The sequence below is a fragment of the Harpia harpyja genome, chromosome 18 (assembly GCF_026419915.1).
Source record: "Harpia harpyja isolate bHarHar1 chromosome 18, bHarHar1 primary haplotype, whole genome shotgun sequence".
Lineage (NCBI taxonomy): Eukaryota > Metazoa > Chordata > Aves > Accipitriformes > Accipitridae > Harpia > Harpia harpyja.
In genome coordinates, this window is record NC_068957.1 from 3,164,784 (window position 1) to 3,185,883 (window position 21,100).

The following is a 21,100-nucleotide window of genomic DNA, read 5'->3' on the forward strand; positions in this document are numbered from 1 at the left end:
TTTTTGCTCAGTTCATGATAATGGAATATTAAAATGACTAATTATAAAATTTTCCATCAAATACCACATGGCCATTTGATATTGTAAGTATATACATATCTATGTAATGCCAGATTTTTCAGTGGAGGCAATTTTCTCACGTCTTAGCCATTTTAATTCTAAATGTCCTAAATGAGGGGATACCAACTATCCTATCACATTTCCATTGTGACAATGACATGCCAGGTATTTATCTTTAGCTTTCCCATATTTAATGGGATCCCATTACTTCCAGCACTCCTTCCTTCTATCAGCATTAATAATTTCTCACCCTTCTTAAATGTTTACAGCGTGGGCTATAGCCACCCCTTAGTTATCTGTAAACTAAGCTGCTAGCATTTCGCGCTTTTAATCCCTTTTTCAGAACTAATTGCCTCCTCTCCACCAGTCTGCTGATGTGTTTTTTCAGTGTTAGGTGAATGACAGAATGTTATTTTCAATATTCCATCAGAACACTAAACATTCCTCTTCGTATTTCATGAGAGGAATATGTTTATTTCTTATGCCGTTGGGGCTTGCTTCAGAACTTTGAAACTACGTTCGTCAAAAAATTAGTGCTGGTCTGTACTAAAGACAGCATGAACTGAATGATCAACCGCGTTTTTTCCATCTTCAATTTGAGGGTCTTATTGGAAGTATGTAACAGCTTCTATCGCTGATGCAGCGTACAGGCATATGGAGCCTGCTCTTCTCTCCCTGTTTAATGAAGACGAGACCGTAATAATACAGTTGTCTCAGAACGGTGTTGTGAGGTTTAACAATACGTGTTTGTCGAGTGATTTTGTAAGCCTCCATTAGAGAGGCACCAGAGCTGCGTCAAATATACTGCGCTACCGCAAGTCAGGGTTCTTTTATCCGCGCGCAGGATATTCCGTGTAGCGCACATCCAAAGAGCTCGACGGGGTGGAAATACTGGACACGTATCACACGGCTGAGAGCCTGTGCTGCAGGGCTGAGCTATCCGGGATGTCTCTGCGTACACACACGCACACAAAGCTGACAACTGGGCATTTGTATTCAGGAGAGATTCACAGTTTCGTAATCGGACTTCCTCACATCCTACCTCTTCTTCTCCCTGAACCTGCACTAATCTTACATCTATTAGTCTTTCCACTATCTTGAAAAAAACAGTATCCCTCATAAAACAATCAAAACCCAACCAAACAGATAAAAACCTTGCAGCAGACCTTTCGTGCCATGAGGCGGGGCGTCATTCAGCCCCTCGCCGAGTGGGCCCTGCAGCCGACAGCGGGTCTTCGCCGAAAACTCGCCGGAAAGCCGGAGGAGGCAGAGGGCGAGGCTCCCCCCGCGGAGCGCTGGCTGCCGGCGGACCCCGACAGGCCGTTACCGCCTCACAGAGAGAGAGAGAGAGAGGCGCGAAGCGCGGGAAAGCTGCCGCGGCGCGACGTCACCCCTCCGGGAAGCACCGATAGGCCCGCCGCGCCGCGCCCCGCCTCCCCTGCCTGCCCTCCCGCCGCGGCTTTGAGCGGCGGCGCCCTCAGCCAATAGAGCGACGGCGGGCCGGCGCGTTCCCTCCCCCCTCCCCCCCGCCGCGGCGGCGGCGGCGCAAGCGGAGCCGGCGCGGCGCGTGGCGGCAACGGTCGGCGGGCGCGCGCGCCCCGGCGCATGGAGGCGATGCCCTGCCAGAACCAGCGGCTCGGCCCGCGGCCGCAGGACGAGCAGCCGCCGGCGGCGACGACAGCGACAGCGGGCGGCGGCTCCCGGTTGATCCGCTTCGCGGAGCCCGGTGAGGACAGCGGCTGCCCTAGCCCGGACAGCAGCAGCAGCAGCAACGGGCTTTCAGCGGCGGCGGCGGGGCCGACGATCCCCGCGGGGGAGGGCGGCGCGCCGCCGATCGGGCCGCAGCTGAAGCTGCTGCCCATGAACGACCAGCTCCGGGAGCTCCAGACGATCATCAGGGACAAGTGAGCGGCCGGCGGGCCCGGGGAGGCCGCGGGGCGGCGGGAAGCGTGGCCTGAGGAGGAGCCGGGGCGGGGCGGCGGCTGAGGTGCCGGGGCGGGGGGGGGGGGGGTGGTTGATCTTCCCTCAGGGAGCCGCCGTTTCGCCGATCCCGCTCGGCGCAGTCTCCTGAGGGGATGCGGCCGCCGCTGCCCGTGGCTCTCCCGGCGCGGCGAGCCCGGCAGCGGGGTGGCCGAGCCCGGGGTGCGGCGGGCGGGTGTCTCGTCGGGGCGTGCTCCCGTGCCGGGCTTAACGCCGGCGGTTCGGGGCGCTGCCGCCATTGCTGCTGACGTGTGGCCGGAGGGGAAGGGGGGGGGGGGTGCGCCGCCGCTGCGCCCGGCCCGCCCCTCGCCTCAGCGGCCGGCAGCGCGCCGGGGGGCTTCGGTAGCCGGGGCCGTCGGTGACAAAGAGGGGAATTCGGCGGGTTTTAAAAACCTCTTCGAGATTTTTTTTTTTTTTTTGCGCTCCCTGATGGGGGGGGGGGGGGGCGTTGCGTACCCCCACGGCGTGGACGGCTCGGAGCTCGCTTGCCACATCATCTTCAACATACAAAAAGGAGGGTAAAACCCTTGAGAAAGGCAGCTGTAGCTCATTGTCCCACCGTCGTGCCCCGGGAGGAGCTGGGTCTCCTTACCGGCGTCTGGATGTGGTGTACGGTACGCAGGATGGGGCAGGGATCCCTTCCCAGTCTCTGTAGGTAGTTGTGAGCACTGTGTTCCACATCGCATTAGCAGGAAACTTGCCTGCTCGCAGCGGCAGGCCGGCCTGTACCAGTTTCTGAACCCTACATCAAATAAGCATGTGCAAACGTCCCACAATGTTGAGCGCTGACGAGATCGCCGTTGTGCTGCCTTACCAGCCTTAAAAGTACGTTAACATCCCTGTGCCCCCCTCCCCTCGCAGACGTTCAGTGAGCTACTGAAGGAATAGCGACTGGATCTGTAGCGTTCTTGTAGAAGTGGATTAAGACAACAACGCAGGTATAGGAGCACAGCCTGGATTTAAAGGTTGGCAAAGGACAGGTGCTAGGTTTGGGAATAAGTGGCAGGGAAATCACACAAGTTTGCTGAAGATGGGGACTGCCATGGTAAGGAAAACATAAGGGCTAAGTCTTTGCAGTCGGTATTAGCGGGGGGCGGGCAGGTGTTAAGGATTTTGGGACAAGGATGGCCAGAAGAAAACAGATCACAAGGGCAGCCTGAGAGAGCTAGAAATAAGAAAAAGATTGGAGAAAAGTGGGATGAGCTGAAATGAAAGTGAACTGGAATCAGATGTTTGAGGAGCAGGGACTGGAACAAATTAGGCAAAAAGAATAGTTTTGGAACAAGAAGTCGGGGATAGCGTAGAGACTAGACCATGGTGGGCTGGGAGGAATGGGAGAGGGACTGTGTTAAGGAGGGAGGCAGGCAAGGAGACAACAGTTTGTTTACTTAGGGCACACTACCTGCAAAGGAGACTGCCTTTTTTGAAGGCATTATTTTCCATTGTTGTCACTTTGTGTCACCAAGAGTCCTTGCTGCCACGGTATCTTGTGAGACATGAAAGCGTTATTCCAGTCTTACAAATCTTAGGCTGAAGTGCAGAAATCCATGCAAAATTGTGCCCCACTGCTGAACATCCAACGTGAGACACTTAAGACCAAATGTTTTATTATGCCTTACATAGCGTCTCAGATGTTGAAACCACACCTTCCACTGATCACATTTGTAGCTTTGATTGTTCAGCACTTGGAAGGTGATATTGTAAGGTATTAAATTTAGCATGCAACATATGACAAACATAAGTAGCTGCCATCTATTAAAAGCACAACTTGCCTCCTGTGATGGAAGAACCACCAGCAGCACAGAGGTGTGAAATCAAGTTTATCGACAGAGTGATCAGGTTCTGAATAAAACCTCTTCCTGCAATGCATTGGCTTGCTAACATCTGCAATAACTAACGCATAGCACGGATAGAGTTCTTCCCCTTGTTTCGTATCTGCTGATCTGTGTAGTCTACGTTTTGCTATTTCCTGGTTCTCAAGTGCTTAACTTTGTAGCTAGTAACACAAATACATTTTTATGTAGAACTAATCATATTCTCTCAAAGATAATACCTACATTAATTTTATTAGCTTACATGAGCCTTGTTACCTTAAACTAGTTTTTTTTTTAATCTTCAAAGCATTGTGGAAAAACATAATCTCATTGCAGGCAGAAGCACACAGAGGTGGTGCAGTCTTGATGTAAGGAGGGCAATTGTGGCAAGACCACACAAAAGATCTCTGCAGGTGAGAATGTCTGCCTGGCAGCTTCCCTGCAGAGCAGAAAGGGAAGTTGTGAGTGGGCTAAGCAGAGAGAGAGAGGGGGAGGAAATCTAGACTAGGCTTGGTGATGGCCTATAAAAGGTTTTGAGGTTAGTGAAAAGGAAATAGCATATAGTTTTGATATCTAGGTGAATGCTAGCAATGTGGTTACTGTACCCAGCTAGGCTTTTTTATTACTATGTTGTTGTAAGTATCTTGCAAATGTTGATTAAGTTTCTGGTTATAGTGAGCTTATCCAGAAACCAGAAGCTGATATTTTAACTTTGAAGAGTGTTTTTTTTAGAGTTGCATCAGCTTCATTGCACAAGACTTTGGTAAGGGGAAGTACAGAATAAGACTTGTAAATAATGAATTAGTCATAACAGCTGCAGTGATAGCAAACCATGCTTTATTCTGAGCGTGACACTGCCCTGGCAGTGGAGATGTAATTGTCACTTCCAAGCTCCCTTCCCAACCAGTGATGAAAACTGGACAACAGCCTGCTCAGAAAGGCAGGTGTAGGCTTTGTACGTAAGGACAGTAGGGAAACGTTATTTTTACATTCTGTCCCAGAAAGTCAGCTGCATCTCAGTAAATAAGAGACCTTGGACTGGCCTATTTTAGTGCCTGTCATTCAGAAAGATGCTAAAACATGCTCAGCTGCAAAGGTGAGAGGATCTTTTCATAGAATCATTTAGGTTGGAAAAGACCTTTGAGATCATTGAGTCCAACCATCAACCATTTTAACGCACTGGTTAGAAACTATTGCAGTAACCTTTCCCTGGGCAGATATAATCTGCCTTAAGACAACTGTATGACCACTGTAGCATTCAAACCAAGTGCTAACAGAAACTCCTCCTCCTCAGAAGTATTGTATTTGTGAATAAGCAGCTATATGGCTAAGAGGAGCTACTGGTCAAAAAAATCCGATTTAAACTGACAAAAGGGTATGTTCACATACACTGCTTGGGGAAGAGGGAGAAGCTGTGTCATCTACAGGGCAATTAGATACCTATCACTTAATCTTTCTTTCTGGATTAAAAAAAGAACAGGTAACACCAGAGCTGCCTTAACTCAAGGAGGATATTTGGGTTACTTAATGCTGCAGAAGATGGATGTTCCAGGTACAGCAATCACCTGAAAAGTGCAGAAATTAAAAGGCAAGCTACTGGGCGGAGAGAAACAGAACAAAGGTAGGGAAAAAACCAGTCAATTTAGAACTGTTACTGTGAAGTAAGGAAGGGATAGATACTCCCAGTGCAATGCAAGTTAGAATCAGGCATGCTTTCATGGAGCTAAGGGTGATCAGGCCAGATGCAGAGGACCTTGGGGACTCTGTGTGAGCTGCTGAGAAAAGTGGAAGGCTCTTTCCTTGTTCCTGAGAGGATTCAGAGAAAGACATCACAGCCTTTCAATTGGAATAACTGTCCAGTTTATAAAAGAAAAACCCACCTTCATGTGGTAACCACATCTGGTTATCATGTCCTGTGGTGGGTTCAGAGACAGCTGGCTGAATCAGTAATGGCCATCTGATAGACTAAAATGGCCATGTATTTCTTTTGCTTCATTAAAGTTAACAGGAACAAGGTCTGTGTGCCAGAATCGGGGAGATGGATAGATCACCTCAACTTGAGGGTGCATGGGTTTGCTTGTTTTTTTCCTCAGGCTTGTTCAGTTTTCCATCTAGTGAATGCTTAACAGGTGGGCAGATGCCTTTTACAGTGTGTGTGTTGGATATGAATTTTGAGTCCTCTAATAGGATGTGAACTGATGCATTTAAGTATTGAACGTTTGGGAACAAACAGTTAGAGCCTCTTTCTACGGAGGGTGTGATTGCAAAGTCATTTCTGGCCTGCACAGATTAGAACCAGGGATCTGGAAGCTGAAATAAGTAGTGCAGCAATTTGTAATGTAGAGCTGTGGTTTCTGTAGAAGCAAACTCATTAGCTCAGATTGGTAGTGTCATTTTAACTCCTGATTTAACAATAGACATAATTTAAATACAGGTATTTAAAGGTTATTGTGTCTGTTATGCGAGATCATTCTGTTGTGTTCTGCTAAAGCTTCTTATTCCCTAGGGAACTGAGTGAACAATATGGAAATGAAGACACTAAAGCGGTAGGACACACGCAGTCCTGACTGCTATACAGAGTAGGATGATTCAGGAGTGTGTAACTCGCCTGTGATGAGTAAAGATGACTACTGCAGGCAAGAAGGCTGGGATCCCTTTCACATACCACCCCCCCAGCCCAGGCACTGAAAAAAATCAAGTACTGAAGTACATTAAGTACTGAAGTGCTGCAGGTAGAACATGGTCCCGTTTCCCAGCTACATCATCTCCCCCTAATTGCAACAGTGGTGCCTTAAGTTTTCTTATAAAGGGCTTTTACAAATTCTGTTTAGGGAAGCGGCTTTTTTTCAGTCTTGCCTTCACAGTACCCTGGGTGTTTTTCAAGAATTTCTTCTATAAGGTAACTAGAGAAACAGGAATTACTAATGCATGTCAGACCATGACCCACAGAGCCTACAGCCGTATCAGTGGTTGTAACTAGTACCAAGTGCTAAAGCAGGAAGAAACCGTGCAGTTAGCTTGTGTTATGGTACGTTCCCAAAAAACATTTCTTCTCCCCTCTTAAGACATGCACGTGACTTTAATTGTACACCAGCCATGCTTCCATACCTTCAGAAACAAAATGAAACTAATTTATATTGTTTAACACAATGTTCATATTGTTAGCTGTGTGCTACAACAGTCAGGTTTTAATGCCTCACTTTTTCAGATGTTGTCTTGTTACTTGATTAAAAAGGTGGAAAAGTTGCCAGTCTGCCATCCATCATTACTTTCTATGCTTCTATCTGGTATTTAAGGTGAACAGTTACAGTGTTTTCACAGAAGCTTTTTTTTCTGGCCCCTAGCAATTCTCACATGATGTGGGGCTTGAAATCTGGTCACAGCTTTCCAGCTGCCGGTGTACAAGAGGTCTGTCATTTTCAGTATTACTATTATTTGTCTCTCATTTTTATGCACTGTTGTTTTCTGTTGTCCTCCTCCCCTCAAAAAACCAGGCATAACTGACTAAGGGTGTTCAGTGAACTGTGCATAAAAACATCTGTGTCTCTCTGTAAGGACAGAGTAGTTAATATAAAGCCTAGTAATCTGTATTAATAACTCATAGTATTCACTCTAAGCACGTATGCTTTGCAGTCAAAACCGCAGTCTTGACGTTGTTGGGTTTGTCTTAGCACCCATTCATGAAATAAGGCTATATTTCCTGAAACATCATAGTCTGGAAGATTAAAACTGCTTTTTTTAGTGGCTAAGTTACCAGTTGCACAGGAAATAAGCAGACAAACCTCTTGACTTTCACTCATGTAAATGTAAGACGTTGCAGAATCTTGGGGATTAAATGCAAAACTCTCCTTATGGTATTTAAGGAGACATCCAGAGTATCATGGTTTGAAAATGAGAGAGGGGTATGCCTGCTGTGATTAATAGAAAATTTCATTTAAAAGTACCTGCTTATGATGTTGATGCTTTGACTCCTTAATTGGAAATTTGTCCTACTCCTGTGTAGTGAGAGTTGGCCTTGACATGGGAAGCAAGGTGTTAAAAACTGCTTTTAAAATTGAGGCTTTTAACATGGCATATTTACACGGTATGTAGCAGGAGGAAGTGAGCTTAGTCTGTCTTCTGAATGGGCCAAAAGCCATGCAGTCACAGGAGCAAAAAGTTGCACCCAGGCTAATAAAATGGCAGAGAGGTGTTTTCATGGGAATACTTGTTAGTTCCTGCTCATTTTAGTCTCAGGTTCACTAATCTAGTCACACTATGGATGAACTGCAGATAAGGTATATATATATATCCTGCTTATCAGGTGCGTTAACTCGGTCTCAAGGCTAGGGATCTGCATTGTCATTGTCCCATGGTTTCTGATTGACTTAAGAATGGGCGGAGCAAAAGTCTCTTGCTCAGAGCTGTAGGGAATGTACCAGCTTGGTGCACATCTAAGCTTGTGAGGTGTTTTGGAACTGAGCAGGAACGGTAGTACAATGGAAAACCTACAGAATATCATCCTTATGTTTTCATGCTCTAATTGCTACTGGTACAGCGCAGCAATGTTGCTATTAGTAAGAAGCAAACCTCTGTGTTAGCTCACTGCATCTCAATCTTTGCTACCAAGCAGGAAACCCATGAAGCAGAATCTCTGTGGGATAAATTTTGTATATGGTAGGAGACTTTTCTCTGAACTGCCTTTAGAATATATTGTCCTTGAATTAATAGTATATTTAAGCAATGTTCTTAAAATCACTCTCCAATTTAAAATATAAATTATTACCTTTTTCAGGAAATCCAGTAGAGGAGACTTCGTATTTTCTGCTGATCGTCTGGTAGGTGAAGAATTTCTTCTTCTTGATATTCTTCTTTGTAACTCTTCCATAAAATGGGTCTTTCATGATAGAATAATGGTGGTGCGAGAGCAACTTTTCTACCCAAAGAAAGTTGCTGTTTGACAGCAACTTTCTGTATAGGGCCTTCTGTTCTCTATTATGGTCTGCTTTCATCTCAGAGGGTTCCAGAAACCATGTTGTTATTAAACACAACTACTTCAGGACAAAGCGTGGTAGTAATAAGAGAATACTGTTTAAAAACAGATGCACAGAGGCTAGAGATAATTCAGTTTTACTTTGAAACAGTACTTTTGATCTTGTGAACAGAGCTGTACAATTTCTTATAGTCTAGATCTTAACAATTGCTTGCATGCAGAAGTGCCTCCTGGCACTTATTGTGTATTAGATTAGTAGCTCTCAGTGCACCCACACTGGGAATATGTTTTTAGCCATATGGTAGTTACTAGCAGGGACAAAGCAATTTGAAGTTTTCACACGTTTTAGTAAGTCAGAACAAAGACTGTTGGGAAAGCAACCTTTATCTCATTTAAATTACATGCTTAAAGAAAACCACACCACTCATGCCCACACATGCACTTCCTTGTATTCATGAGGGTGTTTGCTGTTTGCAAAGCCACACTGATTAACAAGGAAAGTCTGTCTTTCCCCCTCTAGCAAAGACGAGTCCCACGACCATTCAATTACCAGCACCATTTGCTACAGCAGGCAGGTTTCCTGTGATGAGCCCAGTCTTAATCCATGCCTGATCCAGGCTTGCTCAGGGCTTAGATATGACCACAACCTAAGATTGTGACTGCAGTGCTTTTTATCTTTGCAGCTTTTCCACTTTCCCCCTTGCTTTTCCCTTCTTGAGGATGTTTCTTGCATTCCCATTCACCGAGAACAGTAAAGGCCCAAGCCAACAAATCCTATCACTCATAACTCGTAGATCAAGTGACTGACTGGAGTGCCACCTTTGCCAATAGTACTTCATAACGGACAGGCAGAAAGTCACAGCCCCAACTTCATTCCGTGGAGCAGTTCTCAGCAGATACCGTTTAAATAGATACATGTCCTTTATAGTTCATTGGACGGGTAGGAACAGCCCAGGACACATCCACCATCTGTGATAGATTAGCTCAGCTATGTGCCGTTCTTCCTGCCGTTTGTAGTTTCAGGTTCTTCACGTGCTTAAATATGCAAGTAAGATTCAGGAAGCCAACAAAGGTCAACACCAGCAATCCCACACATTTACAAGGGTATAGGGCTCCAGTGCCGGGGTCAGGCCCCTTCCTCACCAGTACTACTTTCACAGGAAGGGTTTCTGGTTAACATTCTCATTTTACCTTGTATTAGGTTCCCATCACGCTGCACCCTTTAAGGAGCATTCATTCCTGCCAACTTCTTTGAATTAAAGAGAAGCAGTGTGTTCCGAATCTGTATTTTAAGAAAGAGATAAACAATGGCTATTCTAATACTGACAGGAAAACCCTTAACGGTCTTGACTGTACCTTATTGTCATTAATTAGTGCAAAGGACGTCTCCCACTTACCTTCTCACTTTACTTGGAGGTCCTGTGCCATTCTGAGGGAAGCACTGATTTTTTGCCCTCATTGCTGAAAACTGCAGCTTCCAGGCAGTGACTTAAATTCAGGCCCTTGTACCAGCAGCATCTTCTATTGGCTGGCCAGCACTTGCACAGATAGGGAGCTGCTCTTCACAGAAACGCCTCTGTTTGCTGGTTGTGCAGATGTTTGCTACAGAACCTGCTAGTCTGTTTTCCATTTTGTAGGAGGAATTTTATGCAAAATAATGTGTAGGACTATCTCATTTTCTGTATGCTATTCCTAGGTGTGGTGAAGAACAGTTACAGTTTCATGTGGGAGGTGGTCTCTACTAAACTTGGTGGGGTGCAAACATAGTTAAGACTTGCTATGTTTTCCAGCCAGTTAGCAAACAGAGCTTAATGGCATGATGCAATACATGAAGAGAAGAAACATATGCATGAGATTGTAGGGTAACAAAATACATCTTGCTGCAGATTAAAAATGAGAATGAAGTTAAGTTTGCTACTAGCTTGGCAGTTGTTAGTGGCAGTATATCATAAGGTCACCATAGGAAGAGGTCTTAAGGAGGGATTCTAAAGCTGATGAATTTCTGGTGGTACAGTTTTTACTTCTGTCGGTTTGTTTCACACAAAAGAAATGCTCGAAGATACAGGCGGTAAAGGTTAGCAGGGAGTTTCTGAAAGCCACTGCCAGTGCTGTGATCCTGAAGCTGAAAGATGTGGGGTTAAAGTCACGAGGATGAAGACAAACTGTCTTGTGTTTGTGAAGGAGGAGAGGCAGCTGTGGGAAGTCAGCCTGTAACACAGGAGACGATCAATCATTATGACTTGTGGTAGTAGACATCTGGACAGGTAGACCTCAAAGTGGTAGTGAGACCAATTTGAGAAACACCGGCAGGCAACTCCTGTCAGTGCAAGAGGCTCACACTGAACCCTTGTATGAGTGCTGCCCAGCACCCAGGCACTGTGGAAGCATTTAATTGATGTCACCTTGCAGGACTGCTGTAGAACTAGTGAGATGCTCACAAAGCCCACAGCAGTTTTACTGAGACCACCTGAGATTTTTTTTTTCCAAGGCCTGCTCAGTAGGAGGTACACAGTAAGCTAGGTCCAGCTCTGTGAAGTTAAGCTGGTGCTGCACACCAGCTGAGCAGTGTCTTGTGGGCTAAGAGACCAGGCAAGTAACAGGAAGAGGAGCCATCTCCCAGAGGTGTCGAGGACATTGCACGTCTAGAGTTTTGGCAGGGACCAAGCAAAATTGACTTGCAGCCTGGATTCAGGCAGGTGTTTGTCATTTACAGCACTGACCTACAGCCTCAGTTCACAAGTACAGTGGTGCTTTTCAGCAGAAGGTAGATTTTGTGGTTTGACTGGAGGTCTGAGGTTGTGGAATTAATTAGTTTCTCAGCCCTAACAGCAACTCCCTGCATAACACTGAACAGGTCACTTCACCTTTCTGCCCACCTACCTCTCTTTCAGGGGGGTGATAACACATACTTCAAAAGTGGTTTGAAATCCTGAGGTGCAGAGAGCTGTATAGATACAAAGTATGGCTGACAGCCCCACTACTCTGCCTTCCCTTCAGCTTCCAAGAAAAGCTACAACATAATGGGTTAGAGGATCCCTCTAGGAATTACGGTGATCTTGGAAATTAGGGTGATGCATGGCTATCACATAAAATACAGTTAGACTACTGTCTTCCCACAAACAGGGGAAGATAATAATGGTCACTCCAGAATTTACTTGAATTCTGGTTTCTTGGCATTTAAATGCTTCACCTTTTTCCAAACTACAGGCAGGCAGAAGAGTTGTAACATGCAACTGCTGAGGATCACGGATGCCTCTTGGGGGGGCTCTGAAAGGGCTCCCATTTTTCCAGTTTTTTCTGGTCAGAGCAGCACTACCTCTCACAGCACCCTGGCTGGTTTCCTTACTTAGTGATTACACCTCTTCTAAATGAGAGTACTGTCAGCCTGCTTTCTGTAGTTGCCTGTATCCAAATTTCTCTGTTCATGGATTTTGAGGAACTGGTCAAACCTGATTTCTTCAGTAGTGTTTGAGTGTGGTAAGGAGACTTTATTCATGTGCTTAATTGGCTGAGAAAAGGTAGATTTCACTAACATTTTCATTTCCTTGAAATGTTTATGTGGTAGTTAGCTAAAACGCCTTGGACGTCTATTAACTGGGGTGTTTTTTTGCTAACAGTTCTAACAGATCTTGTACTAATGAAGGTTCGAAGCAAACAGGATTTCCCTTTGCTTACTGCAAAGGCTCTGGGGCAAATCTTAAACGTAGAACTGTAATAAATGAGCATGTTGACATATAATTTTGTATATCAGCATTAAATGCTTAATCTAAAACTTCAGCATAACTCTGTAAGCCTTAACAGTTTAATTAGGCCTGCTAAAATTTAACATCCCTTTTAGCTTTTTTTTTTTTCCCCCCAATTAAAAATAGACTTTATTTTTGTTTATTGATAACTTTAATTCATGGTTTTAATTTCTGGTCAGACTCTTCTACCTTGGGACCAAAGCTTTACTTCCCTGCTTCATGTGGGGCCATAATGATACCTGTTTTAGCTTCCAAGCAATGACAACCAACTCTCTGGGAGAGAAGCAGAGCTGCTGGTTCTCGGGGCCAGAAAGTAAAGCGGTGGAAATGATAATCCCTGAGCGTGGGAGCAGCAGAAAGCGTAGTGCAAAAACAAATGTTTTATCAACACCGACAAGTTTACAGAAGAATCCTTCCCAGCCTCTGCATAAAACATTGATACATGTAGTAAAACTAAGGAGATTATTTGACTATAGACCTTCACTGGTTTACTCTAAACTTTTGGCAGATAATGTAGAGCGATGCTAACCCTGTCAACGTGACAGCAGTATGAAGAAATGTGTGTCTTCCAAACCTGGCTCATACGTTGGCTTTCTTTGGTGAAATAACTTTAAAAAAATAAAATTGTCTACAAATGTCCCAGAAACCTAAAATTAAATCAAGGATTTCTTGGTTTGTTTATGTGAGAAGATGTGTCTTTCAGTAGAACACTGGTGCTGTCAGTCTCAGGATTAAAGTGACTGAGTCAAAAACCCACTTGCAGAGAGACAGGAGGAAGAAGAGGAGGAAGGTAGTAGAGGTGGCTTCTTTATGTATGCTTCCTAGAGCCACCAGACATGCAATGAGTCAACAGAAGGACCTGCTTCCCATATGCAGTTTTGCTGCAGTGGAAATACTACCGTGTGAATTGCTTTTTCTGTCTTTTGCTCCCGTTATACGTCAGTTGCACCATTTGACCCCTTCACTGATTTAGTCTGACCACCACCTCTGAATATGGCCGCCACAAACCCAACTCTAGGAAAAAATTGTTGTACTAAAATGACTAAAAATATCTTCAAAGAGGGATTGTAAATCTAGGGGACTGTTTCTAATTTCTAGTAGAGGCTGCCTGTATGCTAGGAACTAGGGCAGAATGGAAGAACAGAAAAAAATCTTCCAGTCTGCTCTGGCTTGTTTCTGAAATAAGAAACGTCTGAAGTGAGCAGTATACTTGCTCGGTCCCAGGAGCAATCACCTCATTTCTGCCATCCTACAGTGACTTTTGCTTAACAGGTTTCATCTTTGGCTTGGCAGTAGCTTTCCTTGAGCCGCCCTGGCCTGTGAATCTTTGGCTCACTAGCAGAGAGAATTTCTACATCTTTAATACCCAGAGCATCTTTTATGGACAATCATTCTGGGTTCAGATGAATACATTTCGGTAACTTTGCCTGCAGTACAGCTGCAGGGCCAGCACCAGGGGAGAGCTGGAGGTTTTCTGGCCACTTGAGGCTGGAGGGGTGTGTGGCTTACTAGCTGCATCTCCAGTAGAGATGTCCCTGCTGAACTGGGATGTCTGTACTGTGTGAAAGCACAGGCGCTTGGCAGAGCATCCCATAGTAACCACAGCTGGCAAGTGCCAGAAGAAGGTGGCGATAAAGAGATTTCTGTATCTCCTGACTTGTCTTTGGGCACTTACTTGGTGGTGTGTTTACATTGCTGCAGCTTCTGTGGCTGTTCTGGCAGCCCCACTGCCATTGAGTCATAGAAATACAGATGTGAAAATAGACCTCAGAGCCTAGCTGGTGGGGAACTGAGAGAGGGTGAATTTTCCCTTTTTCTCACTAGTATTTTCTGTCAGCAAAGTGAAGTTGCATTGGTACTTCACTCATTTGTTGAGAAAAATTGGTCTGGGATGCCTGTGCCTGCCAGATATAAATGAAGTCAGTTTTATGATTGCCGATGACACACCCTCCCCCCCTTCCCCCAATTTTGTTTTGTAATGCCTTCATTTGATTTGTGGACAAAATGTAGGCATTGCCCCCCAAAAGTGTCTAAATTAAATCCCTAACTGCTATTAAAGAGACCCTTTTAGACCCTTCAGGCTGTTAAATGTTACTTGTAAAAACTACTAACATTTGGTATCTTATCTCCATAGATAACAAATCTCTTTAAGCTGACTGATCTCTTTGGTTCTACAGATCAGACTTGTGGTTGAAGAGGGACTGAATCAACTGCCATACACAGAATGTACCGTCACCACTCCAACAGGTATGTGGGAAATTACTCCTGCCCTAGGTAGGACTGGAAGTGGAAGCTTACCTAATATAAAAGAATACGGAACTGTTACAACAATCATAGAATATCTCGAGCTGGAAGGGACCCATAAGGGTCATCGAGTCCAACTCCCTGCTCCTCTCAGGTCTACCTAAAATTGAGCCATGTGACTAAGAGCATCGTCCAGACGCTCCTTGAACTCTGTCTGACAGGCTTGGTGCCGTGACCACTTCCCTGGGAAGCCCGAGGCTGAAACCATTTTAACATTCAGGGTAGAGTACAGAGTTAGGGTCCCTTCCGGTATTTAAAAAGCTAGAAGGTGCGTAACACCACAATTGAGCAAAACATACAGTCACATAGTTGTTATTTTACTAAGGTTTTCGATTGGTCTTGCAAAACCATGATGAAAACTTATCAGTGTATGTGTAAGATCAATTTACTTGCCCATACTGCAATGTTGAATTAAAATGGATGACATTTCACATGCCCATTAAAGAAAAAGTACTTGGCACAAGCAGTTTTGCAGTGCCAGCCTAAATCTGTCTCTGCTTGCAACTGGGGGCCAGCTGGGAGTGATGATAAGCAGGAAATAAAAAGTGGCTGTGTTGACACTAGAGGAAACCCACTGCAGTAATTTTGGTTTGCTCCCATTAACTGTAAAGATACGTGAGGTTGCATGCATTACTCGGAGGTAGCAGCTTACTGCATCAGCAACTTCTTGGGAACCGCTCAAGTACATGCTGTGAACCCACAGCACACCTGTAAGACATACACCAGGCGAGTCCTCTTCCCCCTGAGAATTTCACTGGCATTTCTGCAGGGTGAGCGCTGCTCTGTACATTCACACCCCTTCCCCTCTGACCTTTGCAGTAAACCATTCGTATGTCTTTTAATTAGAGAAAAGATGGACTGAAAACACTCAATTCTGAAACCAGACAGAGTTTAGGAAGGCACTCAGGAGGCACCATCACTTACCTTTGCTCCTTTCTAAATAAAACAGCAGCTACTTTACTTCTTGAGCATTGGCATCACATCCGTTCCAGGTCAGTCGGTGACAGATTGATGACCGTCTTCTCTCTGTGTTACACAATTTGACTAGCAGGTCTCCTGCAAGTAACATCCCTTGGAAGCTCTACAGTTCTGTTTGAGAGGGCCACTGCCCTGGCCATGGGCAAAGAGAGTCTCAGACCTTGCCCTCTGAGCACACGTCGCCTTGGTGAAAAGACTTTGTTTCCTGCCCTTACTCCTAGCCAGGCTGTAGGTGGTCTCACTGTCTGAAACTGTCCTAGCTCTGCAGTCAGTGTGTTTGCCCTTTCGCTCCAACACCTGTGCCCAGCAAGGGAGCTAAAATGGCCTCAGCCGAGTTCTTCCAGTAGGAAGCGTCCCTTGAGAACTCAAATGCTCCTGCATGAATTCCAGCTTACCTATACGGAGTTCTTTCCGTCCGAGCATTTCTAAGATGCCACAAGCACAGGTGATTTATGCTCTTCCAGGCTCAGAGGCAGAACACCTCTCAAAGGACATCAGTGAAACACCCTATTCTTTCTCCTTTAAGGGAGACTGGACCTTTTTCAGTCAGGCAGGGGAATAGGCAACACCTGTGAGGAACATCACCACGTGTTCTTGTTCTTCCCAGCAGTGGTGCTGGTCAAGGTCGTTACGAGCTTCTGGGGTTAGCCCTGAAGAACTATGACTAGGACAATATTGCTTTGCTGTCTTTATGTTTGAATTAACAAGAGACCTGAGCTCACAGTACTGATGATTGTATCTCTCTCATGTACGTACCACTGCCCACCTTTTTCTTTCAGTGATGAAGAATACAGTGACAGTAGCATTGTAGCAGCATTCTAACTCTTCCACTTGCAGCCCTGGACTGCATTTACCAGGCTTCTTAGGGGACATACTGTTTACCTTTATTTTGCGTAGTGTCCTTCATTTAAAATAATCACAGAATACCTGAGTTATAAAATGCATACTTTGAAAGGCTCACTTCTCTGCCACTTTCAAAGGTAAAAAAAGCACGAGTTCTTTACAAATTACAATTTTGGCCCTATTCCCATTGCTAGTTTGAGGGCTGCAGGATATGGTGTGCAGATTGGTTCATGCCACCTGTTGAGAGGTGTGGAGCTTGCTGTTGTCCCCTGGGTATCTGGGGGATCTCGGTTCCATTCACACCAATGTCACTTAAAACACCGTCCCTCAAAGGGGCATTAAGATGGGGCAGAAGAGAGCAATCACTGCCACTGACATCTGGTTTCTTTCCTCTCACAGGGCACAAGTATGAAGGAGTGAGATTTGAAAAGGGAAACTGCGGAGTCAGCATAATGAGAAGCGGTAGGCAGTTTCTGGTTGTTGAATGAGCATGAATTAAACGTTTTGGAAACCTGTAAGCAACTTCCTTTCAAAAATGTGCAACAGCACTTCTCTATGGCAAAGTTTTACGCAAACCTGCCAGCTGTTATTCCTTCTTAGGTATCCTTGGTCACAGAATGTCAACTAATATGTTTCGTTAACTTTTTAGGAGACACCTAGCTGCAACAGATTTCATCTGGCCTTTTCTCTAGCAGCTGTTAACGGAGAGGGGCCAGGCCAACTGTCCGACCTTGTTTGCCGCTAACTACTTCTGCTCAGAGGCAGGTCTCCAAATAAACCCCGCTCAGCGGTGGCAGAGTCGCTGTTATTTTGCCCAGTGCTGCAGAAACCTTTGTATCTGTGGTGTAAAGTCCTGTGGCTCCACAGCTTCCCGCACTACGTTTTGCACTGCGGTGTCTCTGGGCAGAGCTCGAAGATGTTCTCCCAACCCTGTACGTCTGTTTTGACGTTTCCAGCTCTTGCCTTCGAGAGATTAGCACTGGTGTGTGGCAACACTAATACCCAGGAGCTAAGTAACACCAAGCAGACTCATTTTTCTCTCTAAACCGAGAAAAAAGGAAAATAGCTTCAAGTGTTTTTAACACTTAGAACAGAGAAAAAAAAAAAATCTTCTTTTTAGAACTCTCCACCAATACAGTATTGGGACTATCTATTTAATTGTAGCATCTTGCAATTGTGCCGTTTCCTAGCGTGTAACAATCTGTTGTTGGTTTTTTCGCTGCTCCTTTTGAGGCGAGGCAATGGAACAAGGTTTACGAGACTGCTGTAGATCAATCCGCATAGGAAAAATCCTGATACAGAGCGACGAGGAGACTCAAAGAGCGAAAGTGTACTATGCTAAGTTTCCACCAGACATTTACAGGAGAAAAGTTCTTCTTATGTACCCAATACTAAGTAAGTGCCTTTCATCATCATGTACAGTTAGACTCATCTGGACAGTGAGTGCGCTGAATTTAAAGGAAAATTTCCAGATTTCAGGGGCTTTGATTAGGTTTTTTCCTTGGTTTAGGTGACATAGTAGGGAAATTATCAGCCTGTGCCAGAATACATATTAGTCAGCCTGCACCAGCATGAATGCAGAGCAAATCATTTGGGCATGCCTGTGTTTGTGAGAAAGGTTGAAGCATTAAGACTTGATATAAATTCAATTTTTTTAAATTTTTCCATGAGAAAATACTCAAACAGTATTTTTCTCATGCTATTAAAAGACATTTTTGGATTAATATTATAATCCTAGAAGTAAATTACTTCAAATACAGTTAATATTACCAAAAAAAATTATAATCTGGAAAGCGTGGTAAGGAATTTGTCAGGATGAAGTAACTTTTCCAGTCTAAGATTTAATTCTGGTTCTAGACATGGAGCTCGATTGCCATTTTACTATTTTAGATGAGCTTTTTTGCCTCAGGGCTTTAATAAAATCCACCGACTCCAGTGCTTAAAACCTGGCAGAGTTGGCTGTCTCAGAGTAGAGTTGAAGTTCCTTCATCAGGAGACCAGAGTTTTCTACAATTAATCCATGCAGAGGTGATAGTTTTCCGGTGGGAAAGGACAGTCCCATCATTCAGTCACCCACCAGTGTTAACATGGATAGTCTCGGATGGCCTAGGGCAGGTTCTTCAACCAGGGGAAAAGAAAAAAAAAAATCTCACTTTTTCCCCTTTTAGGTACTGGTAATACTGTCATTGAGGCTGTCAAAGTTCTTGTAGAACATGGCGTACAACCAAGTGTCATTATCCTGCTAAGCCTATTCTCCACACCGCACGGTAAGTTGAGGGGGGGCGAGGGGGACAGAAGAGCAAGCACAGGTATGTTTACTGGGGAAGCGTTACATTAGTCACACACTTCAGACAGCAGCGAAGAGCTGTTCCTTGGCAAATAACGATAGCAGCATCACTTTCCTCAGAAGAAAGGTGTTTGGGGGGGGGGGGGGGGTTGGCTGAACTGTAAAACTGAGGGTGAACAGCGACATGTTTGGTGTGGGCACTGGAGTGGGCTAGCAGAAAGTAAAAGGCCTGTTACACCTAATGGCAAAACTGCAAATGGTAAAGTATTCCTAAAAGCGGGAATTGGCAGCGCTGCCAGGTACACAAAATGCTTCAGTGGCTCACAGCGCAATGCCAGTCCTGCTGTTGCTCTGGACTGTAGCAGCCCACGGATGGTGTTGAGTCAGTCCGCCAACAGAAATCACTATCAAAAAAGTCAACTGAACTGCAGAGAGTTACCCCTGGCAGTCTGCAACCACTTTGGTGATTAGATTGGGAGTATACGTGTATGGTAAAGAAAAGAAAAATCCAAATAAGAAAACCCAAAGAAGCAATCCACTAAATTCAGGAAGTTTCTCCTCAGAGACAGTCAGCTAAGGCAGAAACGTGAAGCGGAGATGGAAGAACAGAGCCTGACTTATCTATGGAATTCTGCTAATCGTGATTTAACATGTGGTGCTGAAATACAGCTGCTGTGCTGTAGTCATTATTGCCTTTGCCCTCTCTCAAAAGGTGCCAAATCGATCATCCAGGAATTCCCAGAGATCACCATTTTAACTACAGAAGTTCATCCTGTTGCACCAACACACTTTGGACAGAAGTATTTTGGAACAGACTGACACACTTGGAACAAACGGATATGACTATATGAGGTTTTTTTTCTACATTTTATTATTGTTGAGTTGGTTGAGGGCATGTTTAAAAATCTTTTTGGCCAAAGGGGGAAATACTTGACTTAGATTAGATCTGGTCAGTTACTGCCTGAACACCGAATCGGGTACAGTAACAAAGCAGTCTGTCGTTACAAAGTCAAGCATCTCAACGTTGGGGTTGTATAAACTGCTACACTCTCTGCTTAAGTTAACTTATTTATTCTTCTATAGACTGTCTTGTGGCTGCTTGCAAGAGCGAAATAAAACAACTAAATCACAGAGGTGTGTACTTCATTTCTGATGGTAATGTTTACATCACGCCAGGTCAGCTGGTACAGCCACTCCTAATGCTTCCAAAACGATGGGTGGACTTGGAACTCGCTGTAATTCTTAGCAGCCACATTGAATTTTTGGCAGAATTTTCAGTCTTTGGATGGTGGCCAAGAACTAAAGAGAAAACTCTTTGAATTTTGCTCTGTATAGATTATTTTCAAATAGTAAAACATCTGCAGTAGTCTTGCTCAATGGTACCAAATAAAGAAGTGTCCTATTGCAGTGCGCATGCCCTGGAAAACTGGGTGGGAATTGAGGGTGGGAGCAGCACTGTTTACAGAAATTCTACTCGTACAGTACTTAAGTTTCGCCTCTTAAAACTTCTGTGGTTGAATTGGTATTGCTTTCAAAAGAAAGGAAAGCCGTGGCAAAAAGTTGAACTCGATTTCTAGCTCTGTTCGCAGAGCAACAGGGCTTAAAGCCAAAAGACAAATACGGCCCTCACAGCTTAGCGCCCTTTCAAAATACTCAATGCAGTAATTGTATCGATCAGATTAAACATAAATCTGCAGCCAAATATTTTCTTTGGCTTCAAATCCCCTCGCACCAAGTACACAATACCCAACTCTTAAACTAGCTAGTATCTTACCTTACTATAACTTTGGGAAGATTTATATATAAAGACAATATAGCCCATTATTATTTTTTAAATATATCCATATTTTAAAAAGTGCAGGATTACAGAATGTCATCGTGAGTAGAGTGCTTCATACCTCTCATCAGATGAGCAGAATGCAAAGGCCTGGGCTGCCCCGAGCAATACCTCCTAAGACAAGGGGCACCATTTCATGAATCCTTGTTTTTGACACAGATAAAGAACATTCCCCACTCCAAGCAGTAATGTCAATTAATTATAGTTGTGTAAGGCTTCCAGAGAGAGAATGTTTAGCCTGAGCATAGGCTAAGTCATAGGAAATCACCATTCACAAGTATG

General features: G+C 44.7%; 1 protein-coding gene across 1 annotated transcript; it reads left to right on the forward strand.

Annotated features, from left to right (window-relative positions):
* Window positions 1-1,600: 1,600 nt before the first annotated feature.
* LOC128153640 (uracil phosphoribosyltransferase homolog) lies at window positions 1,601-20,112 on the forward strand. The gene is made up of 7 exons (XM_052813110.1): window positions 1,601-1,964; window positions 8,629-8,671; window positions 14,747-14,816; window positions 17,094-17,156; window positions 17,928-18,089; window positions 18,863-18,961; window positions 19,694-20,112. Exons 1-7 carry the CDS (start codon window positions 1,666-1,668, stop codon window positions 19,798-19,800), a joined length of 843 nt encoding a protein of 280 aa, XP_052669070.1. The 5' UTR covers window positions 1,601-1,665; the 3' UTR covers window positions 19,801-20,112.
* Window positions 20,113-21,100: the final 988 nt, after the last annotated feature.